At 39.6% G+C, this 25,650-nt stretch overlaps 1 protein-coding gene across 1 annotated transcript in view; it reads left to right on the top strand.

The window, feature by feature from the left end:
• Positions 1-14,509: 14,509 nt before the first annotated feature.
• disp3 (dispatched RND transporter family member 3) overlaps positions 14,510-25,650 on the top strand; it is a 59,903-nt gene continuing 48,762 nt past the window's right edge. Inside the window, exons 1-3 of the mRNA XM_067393843.1 lie at positions 14,510-15,497; positions 17,402-17,621; positions 18,920-19,056. Coding sequence (XP_067249944.1) covers positions 14,510-15,497; positions 17,402-17,621; positions 18,920-19,056 — 1,345 coding nt within the window. The remainder of the gene's footprint in view (positions 15,498-17,401; positions 17,622-18,919; positions 19,057-25,650) is intronic.

Raw genomic sequence — 25,650 nt, 5'->3', positions numbered from 1 at the left:
GGAGATACTGGAGCGGGCTCTGGGGACATTGGGGCCGCTTTCTTCCTCCTCCTCCGCTTACTGGGCCCAGTAGCGGAATATGGGTCCAGCCTGGGGCAGGCAGGGAGTTCGCTGGAGCGGTGTGCGGAGGAAGCCGGAGGTTGACTAACTGGCCCGGCCAACCGTGTTTCTGGATGGACCGGACGACAACACTGATCCTGAACCTCTTTCACTAAGAATTTGGAGCCATTCAACCACAAAATTAAATTGATAGTGTCGCTTAAGGAGAAACAAAAAACAGGTTCATCAAAACGGATAGTGTCGTCATCCAACCCATCCAAAAACAGGGAGATCAACTGAGCGTCGGGCCAGTTAGACAAGTAAGCAAGCTCAACGAACTCCTCCACATACCTCTCCAGCGAACGTCCTACCTGCAGGAGCCCGATAATGCGTTCGCTGGCTGTTAGGGTGAGAGGCGATGGAGGAGCTGGATCCAGGGAGCTGGGGAAAGTCTCCATTCTTTTTTTTCGTGGAAAATCCGGTCGGTTTTGGTCCGTTCTTCTGTTACGGGTGGCTGGTAGAGAGATGAGGCAGATACGGATTTCCACGATAATAGAGACTTTACTTCAAACAATGGCAATGAACAACAGACAGACACCTTAACAAAACAGAGAACGGACCAGGAGTGAAGGGAGTGAGTGCAATATATGGGGAGTGCTGACAATAGAGTCCAGGTGCAGGTGATGAGTGACGATGAGGAGCAGACGAGGGAAGTGAGTGCAGGTGTGGAGAACAGGAGGATTCTGGGAAATGGAGTCCAGGGAAACAAGGGATCTGTAACAATAGCCCCTTTAAACTGTAGTTTCAATATTTAGTTTTATTGCTCATAACTTCTGGAGAAAAATGAAACAGACACTGGACAAGGAATACATTGTCTACTGCGCAGGTTTTGACCACCTGTGTTTGTGCACACTATTAAAGTATACTTTGAAAGGCTGTACGTTGCTGTGCACAAATGCTAAGCATTTGAGTCAAAAGTAGATATACATAGGGATTTACTCTCCATCTCGCACATAGTGTGTAAGCGTTTCAAAGCATACTCCACTGACCATGAGTGTGGACATAACATTTGGGCTGCACATGGACTATATGTGCGGAGATCAGCAGACTGCTGATGGCAAAAAATACCGAACCAGACTGAGAAGTATACAAAAGAAGTATACAGTACTTTTGTCTCACTGTTTTTTTCAGCATTTTGCACATAAGCACAGCATTTTTAAGATGCCATGTACAGGCAAAATACTTTTTAAAATGTGTCTGTCCTTTTACATTCATCATCGTCAATCGTACGATAGAGCAGCGTCTCACGTTTTTAAAGACAAGAATGCATTCTATATGCATGGCTCCTTAATGTTGATAGTCTGGTTATGCAAGAGTCGACAAATCAAAATAGAATCCCTGTTTCACAAAATGACTTTTTTTGCATTTTCTGGCAAAAAACTCAGCGGTTGGGTTAAATGTTTGCCCAACTTGCTGGGTGGTTTTATATAACCCAACTGTTGTTTAAAAATTACTATATGGCTTGCTTAAAGTCAGAGACATAATTACTAGAGGCAACAATAATAATCAAAATGTGAACATTTAATAATAAGCAATTTATTAACTGTTTATTGTATTGTATTGCATTCATTATTATTCATTAAACGTATTAATGTTCATTTATTAAACATATTAATAAATGTTAATATCCAACATAGTTGAGTTAAATAAAACTACCCAGCAGGTTGGGCAAACATTTAACCCAATTGTTGAGTTAAAACAATCCATTCACCAGGTTTGTCCATTTTCATCCCAACGTGGGTTGTTTTTAACCCAGCATTTTTTTTTAGAGTGAAAGATGCAACAAAATATGACAGAAATGTAGGACTGCTTACTAGACGCTTTTAGTGAGCGGCTGTTACCTTAAATATCTAGGGTTCGTTGGTACCAAAACATCTCAAAATCTGCTAAGCCTCTATCTTTTTCTGTCAATCACAAATGTTAATGTAGTTCTGTGACAGACAGAGAGCATGCTGGGCTTACACAGTGTAGCAAAAATCACAATGCCACGGGAGACGGTACCTCACAACCTCACCAAACACAACATTGTGGTCCAGCTGATAACAGCTCATCCCCACGCTGTCAATCAACAGCTGAATCTATTTAGATATCACCACTTGCACAGCAGGCAGGGAAAAAGAAATAACTAGAATCCCACCTCTCTTGGAATGAAGGCGTTTTATCACTGTATTGAACTACAGCTGTAAGCTGCTGCACCGTAAATATTACATTCTCTTTATTTCCTAGATGGAGAAGGATATTAAAACAGTTCTGGATGAAACCATGGACAGTACAGAGTCTGTACTTTTTCTTAATAGTTTGGCAAAAGCGCTTTTGGGTCAATTTAGGTCAACTGAGTATTTTCATAGCTGAATAAAGTGGATCATGACTGTGGCATCAAGGCAAATAGCGTAAAATTGAACAGTGACTTTGAATGTTTACTGAGGCATAAAAAATGGACTACTTTTTGCAAGTAGTCCTTTTTTTATGCTTCAGTAAACATTATAGTTTCCAAAAAGTTTCCTCTAGACCAGGCCAGGGTTATTATTGTATACTACAACAAAAACATCATTAACAAACTAAATGAATAGAATTACAAACAGTGGTTGAAAAATGAACTGAAATAATATTATCAATTGTTAACATTAGTTAACTACAGTATATTAGTTAACATAAACTAACAATGAAAAATACTTCTAAAGCATTTATTATTCTTAGTTGATGTTAATAATTTATAATACATTATTAAAGCAAAAGTTGTATCTTTTAATATTGTTTAATGGACCTGAGCTAACATGAACTAACATAAAACATTATTAATATTATACTTAAACAAAGATTAATAAATACTGTAATGTATTGCTTATTGTTAGATAATGTTAGTTAATGCATTAAACGTTAACTAATGGAACCTTATTGTAAAGTTTTACCTTGTTTTCTAATCATTTTTCATCACATGATGAAATTTTTATTTTTTTTTAATTTTTTTTTTTAAATTTTGACAGTGTTTGCAAATAAAGTTCAAGTTCTTGTTTAAAGGTACACGATACACAGTTTGCAGTTAAAAATAGAACTGCATGCATTTTGTGGAAGAACATTGTTTTGGTTGTGCATCTGCTTTGCGTGGCTGTGCGGATGAATATTGTTCTTTCTCATGATTAAAAAAAGGGAGAGAGATTATCTATCTGCTCATAAACATTCACTAGTCCTAGGCTTAAGAGATATAACCAGCTTAAATGGAAAGGTTCTCAAGCTGAGTAGCTGAAGACGTTACTGTAGCTTTACCCATTAATAGACACGGTACTTCCTTGAAAATTCCAGCAGAGCGCTAAAACAACCGTAATGAAATGACCCTTCACATTAGATAATGCTTTACACTGAACTCTATTAGACTCGATTAACCCTTTAAGACCTGAAGGCTTTTTTAGAGGTTTTTTTCTGAGCAACACACACAAAAGTAAAGACTCATAACTCCAAAACTCTAGCAAGGAGAGTCAAAAGGTAGGTATTATTTGATAGAAAACATTTTAAGTTTTAAGAAAATATAAATTACATAAAATTTGGACATTTTCTTTCTGAGAAACAGCTGATAAAAGACAAAAAATATATATAATTTAAAAAAAATAATTTTTCTTTTTTTTATTTGACATGGAATAACTCAGGAACACAATAAGATCACTAAAAATTCTTTTTTGGTGATGCTTTCCTATATGTGAGCTGCATCTGGTTTAAATTTCATGGTGATAGCATAAACAATAGTTTGAAAAATTGTTGTTCATTTTTTCCGCAGCCAGGTGGCGCCAACGTGCGGTAAACTCCGGTTTAGAGGTGCTTCTCAGCAATCGTTAGGAGTTTTTCAAAATGGTTAGATGCATTAAAAAGATGAGATTCTAAGCTTTAAAATGATATCTATTATCTGTTATTCCACATTGGAAAACGAACATGGATGCGTCCGGGAACATTGGATACACACTGCATCCTGGAGAGATGTGAGACATGTTTTTAGCCAAGTATGTTAAATCATTCCATGAGTAATATCTTGTGATCAACGCAATATATTATATTGATTTTGGATTCATTTTAATCTTGAGAATCTGCTTTAAATATTGAAAAATAACAATTTTTTATGATCTGTGCATTTTTCATGAAGTTATGAGCACGTGAAATATACATACTTGTATTCAATTAGCGGATTTTTGTTGTAAACGCATATTACTCAGACTCATTAGAGGGTGAAAACAACGCAACAGAAGCATGTTGGAGGCTTGATATGAAAGTTTAAAGTCTGGTTTTGTATGCAAAAAGAATTTTTGTGCTACCTATATGGATTCAATTTTTATTGGCTTTTAAAGAGAGACACGCAAATGGGAGCGCCGACGCTCCATCTGGTCTTAAGGGGTTAAACTCTATTAAACTGTCTAGAGCTACATTTGGCAATTTATCTCTTCAATGAAATACCTCACCTGTTGAGAAATAAAAACTCCATCTTCGCATCGCTTTTACAACATTCTCCGAAAAGCCAAGCCAATGTTGATTCTTGTTTTATTGCAAGCACTGTCGCGTTCTCATTTTGCCAACAGACTTTCCTCGGAATCTTCAGGGCTGCGTTTCCAATACAGCAATGTAACTCACTGCTAAACCACTGCAGTACGATGCATCATTTTAGAAACAGTTCAACAATATAGGACTGTCATTAATGACGCTATGTGAAGGTGATGGAGTTGTAACTTCTGTTTGGCTAATTGTTTGGAGAATGCAATTCATGTAATATTTTAATAGATAATTTAAACAACAGTAAGCCATTCAATTTTTAATTACATTTACATGTAATTGGCCTACACTTCCCAATTCCCATATGCATGTGGTTCATTCAGTCAGCAGCTTTATCCACAATGTAATTTCTTGGAGATGCTGCATACTGATCATGACATCTCCTACTTCACTATTTTTGTTCCCCATCATTTTGCCCCCAATTAATTTGATGTTTGACTCATCAACATCAAATAAATCAGTTGGTCCCCTTGCATATTAAATGATTGTTGACACCCTAAAACATATCGACCGAAATATATGCATTTCAATGAAGGATATAGAATGTACTGCATGTTAGCTTGCTTTTTGTTCCATCTATTTAGGTTTGCATGCCATAGGCCTACTAACCGGAAACTATACTTCCAACCACAGGTCGGGAGCCGTAGTTCCAACCACACAAGTTTGCAAAGCTGTTTGTGAATGTTTCGGAAACACAGAATCGTTAAACTGTGCTGGTAACAATGGGAAACGCACCCCAAGACTGGGATTATGATCTGGATCAACCAACCATCACTCAAAAGAACTTAAAATTAACAATTAATCAAATAAAATTTTGGTCTGTTCATCACACCACATGTGGCTTAAAAATGAAATAGAAATCTGTTAATGAAATAAAAATTCAACCTACATTAACATTGCTGAATGTAACACTAACTAAACAGAAATTACTAGAATTAACATAATTAAAATAGAATTAAAATACAGACATTTGGAAAAGCAAAACTAGCAAAATCTTGCTTTAGACAGCCTTCTGTTTTGTCTTTTCCCAATGTTCTCTGTCTTTCATGTTTTCAAGTCAGGAGGGAGAGAGAAACAAAACCAAACAGGTAGAAATGAGCAGGTCTGGCCCATTTCTCAGCTGCTACTACAGTCCCAATGTCTTTCACGCATGGGGACCGGCAATGACAGCACAGCAACAGCAGAAGAAGCAACCATAATTAATGTGCTCATGATATGCTATATCTGCCAGTGTTTCAATTCTCAGAGCATGCATGCCTACAGCAAATGGATGAAGTCTCAGGTGGCATTCAGTGGGAGATTATTAAAGGACTGTTTCCCACCTGATTCAGGGAGTAGAATTAAGCTATTAACCCTTTAACCAGCCACACTCACAGCAGACCATAGCAAGAGTTTTAAAATCAACATGAAATCAAAATACACCCTATTAACTAGGGGTGTGCAGCAAGGCCAATATTTGTATATATCTGTAGCAATGGCAAAAAAATGTTTCATATCTTATAGAATAAAAACAAATGTGGGCGGGGCCTAAACAAGGCTTTTTTTTTTGCCTTTATTGAGTTAGGATAGTATAGAGGTCTCCAAAGCAAAGTTTAGCTCCAACCCCAATTAAACACACCCTAACCAGCTAATCAAGTTCTCACTAGGTGTACAATAAACTTTCTGGAGCTGGTTGGAGCTAAAATCTGCAGGACAGCGGCCTTCCAGGACCATATTTGGAGACCCCTGGGATAGTATAACTGAGAGAAGGTAAAGTGGGAGAGAGAGGGGAGTGAGATCAGGAAAGGTCCTCAAGCCAGGACTTGAATTTGGGTCACCCAAAGCACAACCACGCTACATGACGGAGCCAGAGGTCGGGTTAGACTTTCTCATTGTCCATCATTTTGATGGACAGGGATGGTAAAATTCAGTCATAATCTATTATTACCCATAATATTTTAAAGGGGTGGTTCAAACAGAGATATTGTCTTTTAAAGTTATGGCAGTTAATTGCCTACAAAAACGGGCGGTTTGGACTACAACAAGCTTCTTCCCAGGTTGGTGACATCATAAACCCTGCAAAACACGCCCCTGGGAACACGCAACAAAGTGGGCAAGACCATGTGGTGCAGCAAAAATGGAAGGCTCAATGGAGCAACACGCTTATGACCAGCAATGAATCCCTCATCTAGTCTTCCCAGGGCTGATTCCTCTTTTTCCATCGACCAATCTAACTTTAATTTGGCCATGGCATGGGTCATAATGTCAACCAGCTTCTCATATGTGGGACGGGGGAGGAGACAGACTTACTCAGCGTATCCATCTCAACTCCCATCACATCTAGTTCCTTAGAACTAGATTGGGCCAACAACATGCTTTCTGCCAGATTGGAAGAAGACGCAGAGCAGGTTTCCCAGTCTAGCCTGGGAGCAGGAGCGCAAGCGAGTGATGCATGAGAAAGAGATAAACCCTCCTCTAGCTCCTCAGCTAACTCTAACTGTGAACCTTATGACCGCGGGGCGCAGACGCCCTGCTCCCATCCCCCTTAGAAAGAGCAAGGCGACTAGATAGACAACACACAGCTCATGTGTATCATCTGGTGTTATAAATCTTTCACATGCTGACACATCTCCTAAAACCGCTTGTCATTGTTTTTTTTAATCTCCTAACCACAAACAGCGAGATTACACACACACACACACACACACACACACACACACACACACAAACGGCTTCCTGAAGACAAAGAAGCTGATGATGTTTCCTCTAGGCACCCTTTTATATATATGTTCTATTTCTTTGACATGCCCAGTCCAGACACAGTGTTACATCATTCGTCTGCTAGCAGGCTCCGAGACCGTTTTGCTGCGGCTGATTGTGCTGCACTCATTTTCATTCATAGAGTTTACACATTCACTTTACACACTCATAATTGTAATTTTATGTTTATCTTAAATATCAGGCTATCCAGAACGCACAAAGAATAACTGCTAACATATTTTTTTCCCCCTTATTGTTTTGAAGTCATTATCCGTGCCTTCCCTAATAAGGTATTTGGCTCTGGCCTCATTCCTAGTAGTAACTGTCTTTATACACATTTCTGGACTGGCCTAATTATGTATGATTCATCAGTGCAGCATTTATCATTATCATACATATCATCTATATCTTGTTGAATATGTCACACGATGTATGTAATTTGGATTGTGAATGCCATTTCATGCTGACTTTAAAAATGATTGCAAGTACTAGAGGAATAGTGTAAAGAATAAAAAATAGGTGGTCTAAGAATTTTAGTGTTTCATTGGTCAATACAATGTTCTGGTGCATTATTCTGACATCCAATGGTGTGGAAGCAGCATTACGGCTTTCTTTTATTATTATTTTTTGGAATTTGATGCAATTATAGAAATATTCACATGTACATTAAATGGCAGCCTCTGTGAGGGAGGACCAACCTTCCCATGTGAAAAAGAAGAACACTTTAGCATACATTTAAAACATCGATCGATAAGCCTGATCCATTAAAGAGCACAGGAGAGGACATCGCCCTGGAGCCTGAGCCCCTAACTGTCTGACCAGGTGCAGGAGCTAGCAACACCGCGGATCACAGAGGGAGTGCTTATAGAACTCGGGATGGGAGGACCTGCCCAGTGTCTTCAGGCCACCAGCTCCATCCAGCACAGAGGATCCCCTGGCTCCGCCTCCAGTCTCCGGGCCGATCGCTCCACCTCGGCTCTGCTTTGGCTCCTCCCTCCCTTGTCTTCACTGGAAACCATCAGCCATATGGCTCCACCAGGCTCCCTCGTCCCGCCGGCTCCACCTTGGTCAGACATTGTCCTGCCTGCACCTTCGGCTCTGTCTGGCTCCACCCTTCCCATGTCTCTGCCTTCGTCATCTGTTCCACCATCTCCGCCTCTGGTTATCTGGCTCCACCTTGGACGCTTGTTGCCCTGGCTCCACCTCGGTCTCCAGTACCATCTGTTTTGTGTGTGGGCTCCTTGGCCTGACAGCTCCACCAGTGTCTTCATCTTCAGTGGCTACATCATGTCTTTTATCAGGTCAACTCCACCAAGGCTCCTCCCCAATGGACAGTTTTCAGTGCCCTGGACTATTTTTGTTGTTTCTTGTTTTTCCACGCCCTCCTCCAGAGTCCCCTTCCTCCTTCTTCAATTGGACTATTTTGGGAGGGGGCGTACTGAAATAGTTATGTTATGTTTTTTATTGTGCTTTTTCCTTGTGACTCAGTTTCCTGGTGTCTGATTAATCATTTAGTTCACCTGTTGTCTCATTTAGTTAACTCATTAGTCCCTGTGTATATATACCCTGTGTTTTTCTGCATTCCTTTTCCACTCTTATCAATGTAATATTGTGTTTCATTTGGTATTATCTCCTGAGCTTTGTCATTAAAGACTATTCTACTCAGTCTTCTTTGTTTTCGTAAGATTAACACAACTGAGTTGTGACAGTTACCTGCATTAAATACAATACAATTAAGCACACGTTTTTCATGGGTTCAAGGGTTATGGAGAATGAATTTTTTAGGCCACTGGTACATTTATAACTGACAAAAGTACTATTCATTTCTTTAGGTGTAAACGTTATCAAAACGTTAAATACATAGTACATCTTTAAGGGATGACAAGAGAATGTTTTTGACCTCACCTGCTGTAATTTCTCTTATGTAATTGCACCATGCAGGTTGCTTTGAAACATATAAGCACAAATGATAACAAATTAGAACTGACATGTTGACATTTCAGAATATTTTATGCTGAATGAGTGTCTACTCAGCATCAAAATATAGCCCCAGTGAAGCATCATGGCTCTTAACTGTCAAAATGGACATTAACCCGGATTGCGCAAAGCTGCTGTGGTCAGCACCAGGGATGTGTATGGTGGTGTGAATGATAAATTGGTGGATTTGACACTTGAAGAGATATTACCCCCCTCTGATCTGGGGACAACTAATGTTTATTTAAGTGGTAAAGCAAATGTGCAAAGCATGCATAATGGTGCTGTGCTGTAAATAATGGGCTTCATTACCAGAGGTGTCAGAATGTAACATCTTACATTGTCTCTTAAGCTGTTTAGTATCATGGTTGATACAACAAATGGTTTGCAGGTCACATGGGAGTACTGAATTAATCATGACTACTCTCATTCTCTAGGATTTTCTCAACAACTTTAAGCTATATATCTCAGAAAGTGGTGCAAACACATTTTGCATGGCGAGAAAGAATCACAAATCATTTTGTGACAGATCTGGAATAGGAAGTGGGATTTTCAAAGCAGGACAGGGTTTTTGGCACTTACATAAAGCTCTTAGATTTGCAGTTGGTCAATTTTTGTGTTGCAAAGGGTCACAGTACGCTGTATTGGTGTAAGAAATAGTATCAACCTGTAGTTTGACAATGAGAGACTAAGAAACAGTGACCATCATTAGCTTGTGAGGAAGTTGTGTGTTCTGGTGACAGGACTGGTTGAGATTGTAAAATGTCATGTGGAGCAACATGATATTTACAGTATGAATTCATCATCTTTAAATATATATATATATATATATATATATATATATATATATATAAATATATATATATATATATATATATATATATATAATTTAAGAAAATTATATTTTAAAACTTTATTTTTAAAATAATTACGACATCTTCAAGGTTCATTGGTCATGAATGTAGATTTAGATTCTCTCTTTCTCTACTCCACCTGTTCCTATCTGTCTGTCTCGTTCTGTCTTTCCAGAGATTTATTGTCAGCCTAATGAATTTGTCCTCTGCTGAGGCAGATGTTGAGCTCTCTGCCTACTGTGAAGACAGATGTTGGTTCCCATCCTCTTGAGATGTCACCAACCAAATATCCTGCTCAAAATAACCATCTTCTCCTGTGGAGAAATATGCTGTCATGACTGAATGGAAAATTTCAAGACAAAAAAACAATTAAAAGTTTTTAAATAGTCATACATTAATGAACATAAAACAGCTCAAATGCACTCATATAACTGATTAATATGTCTAATTAAATCATGTCATCATAGTTCTTGGATTTATGGATTTTTGATGATATTGAAGTTTTTGTTTTGTCCATACATGGAAAATTGAGAGAAGGAATATTGATAGACTTACAATCACCAGAAGATTATTTGCCACATTCAGTATGAATCACAGATGAATATTTCATTTAGATAAATATTTGAGGCATCATAAACCAAGGGAATGAAGGTCTGTCTTTCAATCTCTTTGGATATTTTAAGCAGATTCCTTTCCCCTTTTTCTAGCATGGCCACCTTCTACCCAACATTAACAATAATAAAAATAAAACATTAAAATAATAATAATAATAGTAAATAAATACATAATATGTTTTTGATGTGTTTAAAATATTGTGGAACAAAGAAAGGTGAGTAAATGATGATAGAATTTTCATTTCAGGGTGAACTATAACTTTAAGCTGTAAAAAGTCTTTTAAGATTGAAAAGATTGAAGCATCCATCTCATAAGAGCCCATTGAGCTTACACCAGAGCGTACACCTGAGCTTAGCCTACAGTGTTTGTGCATTGAAAGGTGACTTTTAAATGGCTCCTATCTCAGAATGCTAATTAATACCTCAACGGCTTATCAGTTTTCCAGGAGGGTTTATTTAACGCCTAAATCAAGCATCGATCCACCACAGACCATCTGATCCCAGGAGGAAAATCTTCAGATTCTCTGTGGGGCAGAGATACAGAGATGGAGCATCCGTACCATGCCTCCCCTCCTTCCTATCTCACTCTCTCTCTCGGTCCCTGTGGTGAAAGTCAATGACTTCATGGCCTTTCGCTTGCACGCATGGCTCTGGGAGCAATCTGTGTTGAAAATGAAATGGTACAAGCTCAGTTTTATGCTGCCTCGGGCTGTATTGTACATTAGGCAGGACTTACATTGGACTACTGTCTCTCTCTGTCAGCAATTAGGCAGGCTTAGAGAGTTGAATGATTTAATTTTCAGTGACGCTGCCAACTGTGTGTCAGCTGCTGATAGCATGTTATCTCTGGCTCTCTGTCCCTGTTCTTTCGCTCACTAGTTCACTCTGTCCCTCTTTGTGTGTGTGTGTGTGTTTAAGACAGGGGTCTCAAACTCGCGGGATGATATTTTGTGGCCCCCCACCTGACATCAAAGTTTAGTGTTAGTGCGGCCCGTGAGTTATTCTGAAACTTTTGTTTTATTTTGTTATCACTTATGGCAGTGGTCTCAAACTGCTCGCATTTACGACCCGCGACTAATCTCAAAAATAAAACATAATCTGGCACGCTAAATTATTATTATTCCCTAGTTGCTACCTGACCGATATGCAAAGTCGCCGTTCTATGGGAGCATTCACATATCGCGTCACATAAGCGGCCGCGCCGCATTCTCCTTTCCAATGGGCTTTCGCTCCAGTGGCGTCTGTCGTTGCTATGTAACCATGAGCCGAGCTCTCAACCGCATACAGTGTTGTTTAGTGCAAGATTTTAATGTTATTTAAGCTAACATAAAGTAAGGGAAAATACTTCCACTAAATGTTAAAAACTAATAATGTATGTAACAATGTTACATTTAATGTTATTTTTTGGCAAAATAAAGTTGATATATATAGCTCCAGTTTTGTGCTTATTTCTGACTCCTCCACGCCAAAAGTTTTGCTGGATTTGTTCCTAAATTACACATTTTTTTTATTCCATGCACCTTGTTGGATGTGAGAAGTTGCACCAGACTATTGCAATTAATAGTATTATATTAGTAGGCTATATTAGTAGTATTATATTAGTAATAGTATTATATAATTATATTACACTCTGTAACAATGAGAGAGACACTGCCGTTTACATTTAGTATGGTAAATAAAATATTTATAGTATAGGTATAAAAACATTTTAGTAGGCCTAATGAAAGTAAATGAGAAATAATGCAAAGGAAAGTAAATGTTCTTAAATGTTGCGCTTTCTTGCACTTGAATGTTAATATGGCCCTCCTATGAGGTGTCATTCACAGAAATGCCCCCCGCCAATTTGAGTTTGAGACCCCTGGTTTAAGACAAAGTGGGGTTTTTGACAATATCAGCATAAATTCTTATTTCACAGTGTAAATGCATTAAAATAAATTGCAATTAACACTGATGATTAATTATTTCCAAATTAAGGTTAGTAAAACCTTTAGAGATTTTTATAAATACTTTTATTTTTATATACTGTCAATCAATTTTTCATTTGACAAAATTGTTCAGTTTGCGTTGTCACTTACTGTTATGATTCCTGTTTTGTTTCTTAGGATTCTTATTTTGATATGTAGTTCTTGTTCTCATGGTTCTTGTGTTTTACTTCCATTGTTTCCTTAATCGGTTTCCTAACCGATTGTGAAATCTGGTTGCAGCACACACATAAGGAGAATCTTCACAGATTTTATTCTCGCAAATCTCAAACGTGCAAACACTACGAGATTTTTTATAATTGTAGCGCAGCACACACTACAGGATATTATTACGATTATCATTCTCAGAGGAGCACCTCACGTGATCTCATGGGGAAATGGATGTAAACATATATACGTAACAGATCTTCGCTGATATCTAAACAGGTAATGTTTACATTTGCTAGCAGCTTTCTACACTCACCCAGTATGTTCAAAACCATAGTGATTTCTCCCCAGCTTTTCTCTTTTTCCATACAGTTGTTTCTGAAGATGCATTAATCAAGCAGTCGTGTTGTTGTTTCGCCATCTCCACTGTCCAACAGATCCATACAGCAGCTGGTTTTGTGGTCACAATTTCAAAAGGGCTCTCTTTCACTTCTCTCATTGGCTGTTGTTAAAAAACTGATGTAATCTTCCCAATTTAAAATCTTAAATATCAAACATGTTTGCTATGATTGCAAATGCAAAGTCACAACAAAATTCCAAGGGTCAAGTTGATTTAAAAGTATTTAAATTAATCAGTTATTGAATTTTTTTTTTTTTTTTTTTTTTTTTTTAAGTCACTCTACATTAAAATGCTAAAAAAAAATCAAGGTGACTGTTTTCATTGAAGAATATACAGAAAATAGAATCATGGTTAATTAATTTAATATATCAACACTCATAGTTTCAGTTAATAATTTTTTTTTTTAAACAAGCTTTGTCATAATTACAGCAGAAATACCAACAAAAAAAAATCTTAGTTTATATGGTGGGGGAGGGGTTTTGAATATTTTGTTGCCTTCAAATCCTCTACATTAGATAATACATTTCAGTAAGGTATCTGTATTCAGATGATGCTAGATCTTTTTTCAAAACTAACTTCACTTTTTGCAATAACTACCTTGCGTCAAGGTGATTTATTTGTGGATGCATTTATTATTTTTACAGGAATGAGAATGAGATTTTTTATCACAGGATACTGACAACTGGAGGAGGAAGGTTTAAATGTGCTAAATTTAAACCTTACAACTTCGAATCCTCCCAAAAGATTCCTGTAGATACGTCCATATTCACAAGGCTCCCCTACTATGAAATCTCCTCACAGTTCAGTGAGAAGAATATATTATCGCACACACGTACATCTGGGTTCAGCATCTCATACCAGAGGCCAAACCATCTGCCAGCCTGATCGCTGGCCTGTGAGACTCGGTTCACTGTTTCCTTCATTTCCTTTCACCACTCTCTAGCCAGAGGCCAAAACCTTCCACTATTACACTTACAGAATGACAGATTTAATGGCTGTGTCCTTGTCTTAGCAGTGTCCATCTGAGAATAACCTGCCACTCTCTTATTGATGCTCCGTAAATCAAGTGCCCTTTATCTCAGGATTCACCTGTCCAGGCACAAACCGGAGCACACACAAGGCCGAAAGGCATTAATATAAGTGTTTTGTGTTTTTGTTGTAGTGTCTGCCATGGATTCGGAAGATGAACCCTTGTTGCTCCAAGGTACCTGGAACCTAAGCGAGTTCGAAGAGCAAGAGGAGGAGGAAGATGAGGAGGAGGAGGGAGAAGAAGGAACAGAACAAGCAAATGGAGATGAGCAGGTCTGTAAGGGGTTGTGGTGGGCTTTGGGCTGGGTGTACACGCAGCCCTGGGCCAGCGGGCTGGTTCTTGCTGTGGGATTTCTGGTACCCTTCACCCTCTCGGCTTATATGTTCCTTCACTGTGAACCGTTAGACATTGACCTTTCCTACAGTGCATTCGAGGTCAGGAGTCATGCCTCTGCAGAACGTTTTGATGCTCTCGCCATTGCCCTGAAAAGTCAGTTGGGGTCTTGGGACAGGCACAGGCGTGATGCCGAGGGATTTGACTTTGAAGCCAATGCACTGAGGGACCTTTTGTTGCTCATGGTAAACAGAAAAGGGAAGGATGTCTCTACAATTGCGAATGTCACAGAACCTGCTGGGATCTTGGGGCAGACTGAGACAGAGATACACAATGACAACAGACAGTTTGGAAATGAGAAAAACAACAAGATGAAAGAGGAAAAGACAGGCTCGACAAACCCTAAGATAGCGGCAAGCCTCAATTTCAGTGATGCTGAAGATCACAGGAAACCAGACTCACCCTTAATGAGGGAGCGAAGATTTGCAGGCTACTCCTACCTCCAGACCCAGGCCCTGTGGAGGATAGAGCTAGTTTTTGTAGCCCAAGGCGACAAGGATAACAACATTTTCACCCCTGAACGCCTTCACACCATACACCACGTGGAGAGACTTCTAATGCAGCATCCTCAGTTTCAGCAGTTCTGCTGGAAGCCACTGGAGGCATTGCGAGACTTACCCCTGGGACCTTCCTTCTGCTCCCCTCCAAGCTCCCTCCTGTCCTACCTCTTTCCCAGTGAGCGTGCAGGGAAGATCTACTATGATGGAATGGGACCTGATTTAGCTGATATACATGGTGAGTCATCGGGGGGGCAAACTATCCCACTCGCTACTAATGATCCAGTAATCCTAATTTATTTTGAATATTTTTAAAGGGTTAGTTCACCAAAAAATGCAAATCGGTCGTTCCACAACCGTAAGACCGTTCATCTTTGGAACACAAATTAAGATATTTTTTAATGAAATCTGAGAGCTCTCTGACTCCTCAATAGACAACAATTTAACCACTACTTTCAAGGTCCAGAAAGGTACTAAAGACATTAAAACAGTTAAAGGAACAATCCACTTTTTTTGAAAATAGGCTAATTTTCCAACTCCCCTAGAGATAAACAGTTGAGTTTTACCGTTTTCGAATCCATTCAGCCGATCTCCGGTTCTGGCGGTACCACTTTTAGCATAGCTTAGCATAGTTCATTGAATCTGATTAGACCGTTAGCATTGCGCTTAAAAATGACCAAAGAGTTTTGATATTTTTCCTATTTAAAACTTGACTCTTCTGTAGTTACATCGTGTACTAAGACCGACGGAAAATAAAAAGTTGTGATTTTCTAGGCTGATATTGCTAGGAACTATACTCTCATTCCAGCGTAATAATCAAGGAACTTTGCTCCGTATCATGGCTGCAGCAGTGCAATGATATTACGCAGCGTCTCTCACAAACGTCTCCATGGTTGCAAGGCACGTTCCCTGTGCAAGCAGGGGCTCACAGGCGCTGTGTAATATCATTGCACTGCTGCAGCCATGGAACGGCAGCAAAGTTCCTTGATTATTACGCCTGAATGAGAGTATAGTTACTAGCCATATCGGCCTAGAAAATCACAACTTTTTATTTTCCGTCGGTCTTAGTACACGATGTAACTACAGAAGAGTCAAGTTTTAAATAGGAAAAATATCAAAACTCTTTGGTCATTTTTAAGCGCGATGCTAACGGTCTAATCAGATTCAATGAGCTATGCTAAGCTATGCTAAAAGTGGTACCGCCAGAACCGGAGATCGTTTGAATGGATTCGAAAACGGTAAAACTCAACTGTTTAACTCTAGGGGAGTTGGAAAATTAGCCTATTTTCAAAAAAAGTGGAGTGTTCCTTTAAAACAGTCCATGTGGCTACATTGGTTCTACCTCAAAGCAGAACTAAGTAACTTTTTTACCTTCATAAATAGTTTTCTAAGTCCTTACGATGGTTAATTGATTTGTAGTGGTGTGTTTGAGGCATGCACTAACCCCCTCTGGCACGTCTACGCCAGAATACAGCACTTGCAAGATAAGCTGCGCCGACCCGACACAATCTCGCCTCATTTTCACGTGAGAGTGACAAAATGCTTTACGGTAATTCAAAAACAATGTATATATTATGACTTTATAAGACAATTTCGGAAATTACCCACCTCCATCGAGATTTCTTGTACTGTGTTTGCAAAACTACTGCGCTGGTGAGCGTTGTAGTCGTTGTACTCCAGAGCTGCGCTTGGAGTATTTACAACAGTGTGATTCACTGAAGGAACCTGTAGGGGGCCGCTTTAATGTTATGAAGCAACGAGAATACTTTGGTGCACAAAAACAAAACAAAAATAACGACTTTATTCAACAATATCTTCTTTTCAGTGTCATTCTCCTATGCATTTTATGTCTCGGATTTCATCAAAAATATCTTACTTTGTGATCCAAAGATGAACGAAGGTCTTACGGGTGTAAGCCTGACATGAGGGTGAATATTTAATGACAGAAATTACATTTTTGGGTGAACTAACCCTTTAAGATCGACAGAAATTTGTCCAGGAGCAGAACTGGATACGCTTGACATATATTGTAAAAAGTAGCAAATGGTGGTTTGATGTTCAAGGCCTCTTTCACAATTAATCCAACCAGTATCTGAAATGTTTGTCATAAAACTCCCTGATTGTAGTATCCTCTATTGTTAGGTGCCCTGAGCTTGGCAATCACCCATCCACAGTTTTACTGGTATGTGGATGAGACTCTCACACCAGACAAGCTTCAGTCCTCTCTTCTTCGCAGTGAGATCCATTTTGGTGCTCCTCTCCACTCTTTCTACTCTCTTCAAGACAGACCTTTAGAACAGAGACGTCTCTTCAGAGACTTTGTGGTGCAGTATGCTGATATCCTTTCACAACAATCCACCAGGTGGGTGTTGAGATTGCAGTTGGTGTTGGTGCAATAAACAACATAACAAAAAGGCTTTTTGTTTATTTGCCTGGTCTAATACCATGTATGGTTAAAAGCAAATTCAATTTAATAAACACGCAAACCAGCGGATTCATCAAGAGATTCATGATGGCTTGTTTTGCATTAAGTATGGTCCTTGGAAACATGCAAAATGAACTTTATATATCCCAGTTAGCAGAAGCTTTATTTCCCACCCTGTGTTCTTCAATACAGAGTGTATCTTTTTTTTTATTATGAATAGCCTCATCTGCATATAATGTTAGGTTTCATAATGCAGTGGATGGGATTATCATTGCAATCAGAGCTACAGTTGAGTGTGATCAACAAACCATTTGTCTGTATAATGTTGTTTATTAAAATACATTTCTGTAATTCCAAACACAAACACACACTTTTTTTTTTTTAATGAGCCCTTCCTGCCATGGGAAATGTCTTCCAAAAGCAATCAGTCATGTAATATTTATACATAAAAAAAAAAAAAAAATCCTTCTTTTCAGTGCTCAACTTCAGGGCATTTTTGTTCTAAAAGTAATATAATGTATTCAATGAAAATTTAAGTGTGCATGAAAATGGTCATAAGGCAGAATTTGCTTTCACAAATTTTATGTCCATATAACGGAGCCATCAATTTACAAGGACGATCTCAGTGGCACAATGGTGATGAATCATGTCTCAGTCCTCCCGCTCTTCGGTGTGGCAGCTGGAGATACTGTTCACTTTACTAATGCAAAACTAATGAGTTATATATAAATGATTAAACACAAAATGGGAGTCTATTAAGCCACTAAGTATTCCTTAGTGTCGAAGACAGAAGTCAGTTAGTCAGATGTTTCGATTTTGGTTGTAGTCATTTTTGCAAATCAATCCCAGTTATGAATCACAGACAATGACCCAAAACTTTATTACATCTGAATAACACCCCTAATATACTCACAGCTGTCAAGACTGAATGTAGGCAGATGCTCTTCAAATGACAATCATTACTACTGGGATGACAATGGTAGGAAGCCTAGAAATGATCCAATGGTCAGGCATGGAAGAGACATTTCATTGTATCTCTGATACTGTAATAACTCCTTTAAGAGCCCCCCGATGTAATTAAGATAATCTTTTTCCATCTGCTAATGTGTGCACATTTTCTCTCTCATCCCCCTCATCTTCTCTTGCTTCATATCATATAATGTCAACCATAACCCCTGCTCATCTTGACTACCCTTCCCTCTCATCCAAGTTTCTGTTTTTTATTCTCTCTCTAGTAAAGTGAAGGTGTTGTACGGGGGTACAGAGTTATTTGATGATGAGGTGCGGAAGACCTTCCACAGTGACATGTTGCTGGCGTTGTTCAGTGGGGGATGCATTACTGTCCTTGTGTACGTTCTAACCTCATTTTCTGGTAAGACACTCAACAAGCATTCTAATCGAATAAACCTAAAGACACCATACAGTGATTTTATCCCAGTTAAGGTTGTTGTTGTTCGGTCGACACAGAGTAGAGATGCCTATGTTCATTATATAATTACATTTACACTTAACTGCTTCCAGTTATTTTAGCTCAGGGATGGGCAACTTCGGTCCTGAAGGGCCACTGTCCAGCAGAGTTTAGCTCCAACCCTGATAAAAACTAATCAGCCTATAGATTTCTAGCAATCCTGAAGACACTGATTAGCTTGTTCAGGTGTGTTTGGTTAGGGTTTAAGCTAAAATCTGTAGAACAGTGGCCCTCCAGGACCGAAGTTGCCCATCGCTGTTTTAGATGTACAAAATGTTTGTTATGGTGCTTGATGGTTTGTAATGCAAATAGTATTACTGTTTACTGCATTTTGTTATACATCTAGTTATTTACCTAGTCGCTAATGGATCAGAAGTCTTGCACATTCACAGGAAATGCTTACTTCTGAAGTGAAAAATAAAGTTAGATGACCCACAAATTAAAATTCTGTCATTTATTATTCACCCTCATGTTGTTCCACACCCGTAAGACCTTCATTCATCTTCGGAGCACAAATTAAGATATTTTTTGATAAAATCCGATGGCCCAGTGAGGCCTCCATTGCCAGCAAGATAATTAACACTTTCAGATTCCCAGAAAGCTACTAAAGACGAATTTAAAACAGTTCATGTGACTAAAGTGATTCACCCTTAATGTTATGAAGCGACGAGAATACTTTTTGTGCGCCAAAAAAACAAAATAACTTGATTCAACAATATTTAGTGATGGGCAATTTCAAAACACTCCCTGGGCCCTATTTTAACGATCTAAACGCAAAGTGTAAAGCGCACGGCGCAGGTGCACTCAGGGCGTGTCCAAATCCACTTTTGCTATTTTAACGACGGAAAAACGGTCCGTGCGCCGGGGCGCATTTTTGAAATGGGTTGTCCCTATTCTCTTAATGAGTAATGGGTGTAACGTTCAATAAACCAATCAGAGTGTCATCTCCCATTCCCTTTAAGAGCGAGATGCGCTCGCGCCATGGCGGATTGCTATTTACATGGTGGAATTTGTTGGCGGAAAAGCTGAACGCTTTTCAAGCGAAGAAACCGATCTGCTCGTGCGCGAAGTTAAACGTTTAGTTAGAAGGTAAACGAAGTTACATTTTTATATTTATGTAGCCTACACAATAATATTCTTTTACACTGTAATCCTTTTGTTTTTAATATTTGGCATGTTTGTGTGATGCGCATCCCTGTGTGTAATAAGTCGACGTGCCCAGAGGCGCAGTTTCTACCAACGCGCTCTAACAAAAAACAATTGCGCCATTGGCTATAGACTTTAGACCAGGTTTCAGTTGGTCTATGGCGCAGTCTATTTTAAGCTCCTTAAAATAGCAATGCGCCGGCAATGCGGCTGAACACACCTCTTTTTTAGACCAGCACGCCCATGGGCGCACTAATTGGCGCAAATGCATTTACTAATTTAAGGACGTGGCGCTGAACGGGAAAACGCGAACGGCGCCGGACGCAAACTAGCAAACACACTTGCGCTGCGCCTTGCGTCGCATTGCGCCGGGTGTATTATAGGGCCCCCTGTGTCTCAATCAGCTCCCTAGTTCAGTAGTCACACTGACTACCTGACAGGGAGTCGGCCATTTTAAGGGCTGTCTCAATCGCAGAATCCTTTCAGGGCACTGAAACGTTCGCTCCCTGAAAAGTCCCACAATGCACCGTGAAAACCAGGGAGCATCGATGCTCACTATGCTCCCTTAACGGAAGTTCTGAAGCGCGATACTTGAATCACGTGAGCCAACTCACTACACATAACGATACGCAATAGATGTTTTTAAAAATACAAACCGTTATTTTATTATATTTCAGCATAAACATACTTTGCTAGACAGGTAACGTTAATGAACATAATCTAGCTAACATTTATAATTTATTCACGGCTGAAATGTTGCACGTATATGTAAAAAGCAAATAATTAATCATAATGTACTTTAAATAACATTACAAGTAATGTCAGAAAATATCCACTCTGTTGTTGTTCATAAATACCAGTAGTGATGTTGTACAATGAGGACATTGTCACGTCGCCGGAAATAGAGTCATAAGTGTCCCAATGTGTAGTGAACCAGCATCTTTCACTGTCCTTACCAGTGCCGAATTTGTGTACACGATATACTGATTCACGAGCTCGGGAGCTAGGGAACTGATTGAGACACACCCACTGTCAAAAGTCACACCCCCTAGTGGTGAACCATGGAAATTTCATTTTTGGGTGAACTAACCTTTTAATACGTCAGAAGTTGGCTGCATCTGAACAATCATACTTCCCTACTATATATCGGGTGAAAAACAGTATATGAAAAGAGTAGTATATCCGAATTCACAGTATAATAAAACAGTAGACAGAAAGTACCTGGATCACCTAATTTTTCCTATGAGATTCTGAAGTGCGCATCTGAGGACAACTGATGCTGGTAGGCCACATGACAATGAAAACATAACAAAAGTAGTTAGTCTGGAGTATATTCATACAACAAAGTCATTGAATTATTCACTCAGCCGTTTGTACAAACACACTGATCAATTCAGCAAGGAAACTCCACTTTGTGTTGCTCTGGGAGAAACTGTTGGTTCTACTTTTGACATCATATGGAACTATTGTCATTGGCAGAGCAAACAGACAGTAAAAAGACAAAATAACTGGCGATATTGTGTCTAAAATCAATGTAAGTGACTCAACCTTATATATATATTGAACAGTTGAAAACTTTATTAATGCAGTCACGCTTGCAATTGTGCTGTTGGTTTGAATATATATGTGTCATAACTTGGAACTGCTCATGTGATTGAATTCTTAAATATTAAATATATATATATATATATATATAATTTCAAGTTGTGTATTATAAAAAAACAAATGATCAATAACACATTTATAAATAAACATTAAATTGATACATGTTGTAAAATGTTTTAATTGTTAGTTCATTTGAACAAATGTATTAATTATGCTAACGAATTGAATCTTATTGTAAAGAGTAATTAGTAAAAAGTGCTAATTAGTCGAGACAGGGTTTCAGTTTTGCTAATATTACCGGTCCCACATCATGGAACGTTGACTCTGCGTTGTGTGTGCGTAGAACAAATGGACACCGAATTTCTACGACTGGTCTATGGGTGGCTTTTACACTCGTTACACTAAAATATTGTTATAGATATAATGAAAGCCTTGATGTAGCCTTGTTTTTATGTCTTGTGTTTTGTCAGAATTGCAACTGGATTTATTTTCCTCATCTACAAATAGCCTCAGTATGCTTTGTGTCAACATTTGTGTCAGCAGATGAGCTGCAAATGATTTCTGAAAGAAAATGTGACTGATGTCTTGAACTGCACAGACTGAGACCAGGCTGACTACCCTCATATTTAGCAGCATGAGTTTATAACTTTGTGCAGTATGACTTAATTAGACACAGAAGTAAACATGTATTTCAGTCTATTTAAAGCACAAGAGGATGCAGACTTGAAGGTGTACTAACTGTGACATTGGTTGTTGAGCAATTCATCAAGTAAATCTTATTGATTTGGCCGTCTCACAGCTCCACAGCTGGTTTTCTTGGTATATTCAGGTCGTTATACTATTTTTGTCCGGACATTCCTAAAATGAGGCTTATTTTCTCACAGCTGCTGCATCAACAACCGTCTGGATAATGGAAAATAGAACACCACTTTTCCATGTGACATTTTTATAAAAACCTCAATGATGTTTTTTTTTTTATGTTACATAACGTGACCTCTGTGCTTTATCTGTATATCATATAACCTTCTCTGAACCTTCCGAATTCATTTACGTGTCAGCTGCACTTGCAATGCACTACCTTGTTAGAGAAACAATAGAGAGCTCTCGAACGCTGTCGTTCCACTCAGCTTGTGCAGCAGTTTGTTACTGTTTGTTACAAAACCTTTAGCACTCTCTGTACACCACAGCACTTTCAAATAATAGGGATTTAAAAAAAAAAAAAAGCTTGAAACCACAGAAAACATCTCCAAGTGCTGCAAAGCATGTAGGCCAAAAATATCTTGGCACTTTTGCGACTGCTAATGGTAAATTGGTGACAGATATTTCAAATATGACAGAAATGGCTTGGTGAACTCAAACAGACCTGTCAAGAATTGCCTGTGTTGGAGTAATTAGCTTAAAGTATTGATGCTAAGTTTACATTTTTAAATAGCATGTCATCAAAATAGAGTTGTTACGTCAATACTGACGTAATGGGGAGCCCAATCACCTCCAAGTGGTAACTAAATGAGCCAATGGACATTGGCCAGTGAGTTCCTATTCAGTCAGTCACGTTCGACATTCTTACAGTACAAAGCTGTTGTTGTAGTGCTACTGTTACTACATTGCAGTTGTTTAAGTGGTTGGTGAGAATCACCCCTGAGACAGGCGACCCAGAGATGGGTGGGACTGCTCTTCACCCCTGGAGGAGGGCCGGGTGGTAAATCCTTTTATTAGGTTTGTTTCTGTTCAGCAACTGACCCAATAGGCAGCGGTACCCAAATTTAAAAGAGCGGTTCCTCCATTTCCAGGTCTGAAGAGGGTTTGGAGAGCAGTGTGAGGAGAAAAACCTCACCACTCTCATCCCCCTCTTCTGTCGCCAGCGGACAGCAGCAGGTAGCCAAAGCCTCGACTGCTCCCTCTGTCCATCCGTGGAGCCAGGTAAGTGTTGCCTAGCACACTGTGACGCCGCTTCGGGCCGCCTCACAAAGAGAGCCCCCCGAGCCGCGTCCCTGTGTTCCACCTCGCTGCCCTGCTGCGGGTACACCGGTGATCCCTTTGGTCCCGCTTGTACGGTCTCTGCGAGCCAAGTTAGCGCTCCCCAGTCCGTCTCGCTGGCTCCTTCGGACCATCAGGTTCGGCTTTGCGATTCAGTTCGCCTGGCATCCCCCCCCAAGTTCAGGGACGTCCTCTTCACTACAGTGAAAGATGCCGTGCCCCTGTCCTGCGTGCGGAGATCGCAGTCCTACTGGCAAAGGACGCGATAGAGCCGGTCCCTCCAGCCGATTTGAGGTCGGGGTTCTACAGCCCCTACTTCATTGTACCCAAGAAAAGCAGCGGGTTACGACCAATCTTGGACCTGCGAGTTTTGAATCGGAGCCTTTTGATGTCGCATCCTCCTGGGCGCTTGCTCGTGGCGCCTCCCTGACAGACATTTGTAGAGCTGCGGGCTGGGCGACACCTAACACGTTCGCTAGATACTATAGCCTTCGTGTCGAGCCGGTCTCCTCCCGTGTTCTCGCCAAAGGTCAGAGGCACGGAGAGGCCCCGGCTTAGTGTCGGCTTGCTGAGCTACATGCGCTTCTTTTCTCCCTTCATCGGGTTGGAGTCACCCCCCCTCTTCCATATGTAGCACAGCCCTACAGGGTTAGTCCATATGTACTTCTCCACATAACTCCTTCTGGGAAGGATGTGGCTTCTGCAGCGTTCCTTTTCCAGCGAAAGGGTACGCTTTCCCAGCGTTTTCCAATGGGATAAACCCATTACCCATTATCTGAATGGGTTTTGGGGAACAGCAGTGATAGACTCTCTCTGTGTTAGCCCTGTCCCACCATCCTCAGGCAAGGGGGTTCAGGTGGCTTACAACAGAGCGCTGGAAGGGGGCAGCTCCTGTGGCGCTTTGGTAGGGATTCCTATTCGTCGGTCTGTCCGACGTACGTCGAACGTGACCGACTGAATGGGAACGTCTCGGTTACAAAGGTAACCCTCGTTCCCTGAAGGAGGGAACGGAGACGTACGTCCCGTCGCCACAGTCGCTGTACCCCGCTGATGCTGCCGCCTATCCGGTTCGGCTCCTCAGAGAAAACCTGAAGATGCAACGCACCTGCTGCTCATTATATACCCGCGCTGCAAGGCAAGCAGCTGATGCATATGATTGCATGCCAATGTGCATTGGCTCGTTCAGTTACACTCAAAGTAGATTGGCCTCTCTAGCGAGATTCCTATTCGCCGGTCTGTCCGACGTACGTCTCCGTTCCCTCCTTCAGGGAACGAGGGTTACCTTTGTAACCGAGACGTTTTCAACATTGATAATAATAATAAATTTTGAGCAGCAAATCAGCATATTAGGATGATTTCTGAAAGATCATGTGACACTGAAGACTGGAGTAAATATGCTGAAAATTCAGCTTTGACCACAGGAATAAATTTCATTTAAAATATATTAAAATCGATGTTTTAAATTGTAATAATATTTCACAACTTTACTGTTTTTTAGATCAAATAAATGCATCCTTGGTGAGCAGACTTTTCACCAAGAGAGACTTCTTTTAAAAATATTAACCCAAACTTTTAAATGGTAGTGCATTTAACTTGGGTGTTTAAATTTATTTTAATTTACTTTAAATGTATATATTTTTTTATTGGTGGCTATTTTAGGTGTAAAAATTTCTCTTTTTTTCTACTTTCTAGTTTTATTAATTAGTAATATTAATATATAGTGTAAATTTAGAAGTATTAAATACTGTAATAATAAATACTTTTCCGATT

This window comes from Chanodichthys erythropterus, chromosome 9 (genome assembly GCF_024489055.1).
Source record: "Chanodichthys erythropterus isolate Z2021 chromosome 9, ASM2448905v1, whole genome shotgun sequence".
NCBI classification, from domain to species: Eukaryota; Metazoa; Chordata; class Actinopteri; order Cypriniformes; family Xenocyprididae; genus Chanodichthys; species Chanodichthys erythropterus.
This window is presented reverse-complemented; position numbering and strand designations above follow the sequence as displayed.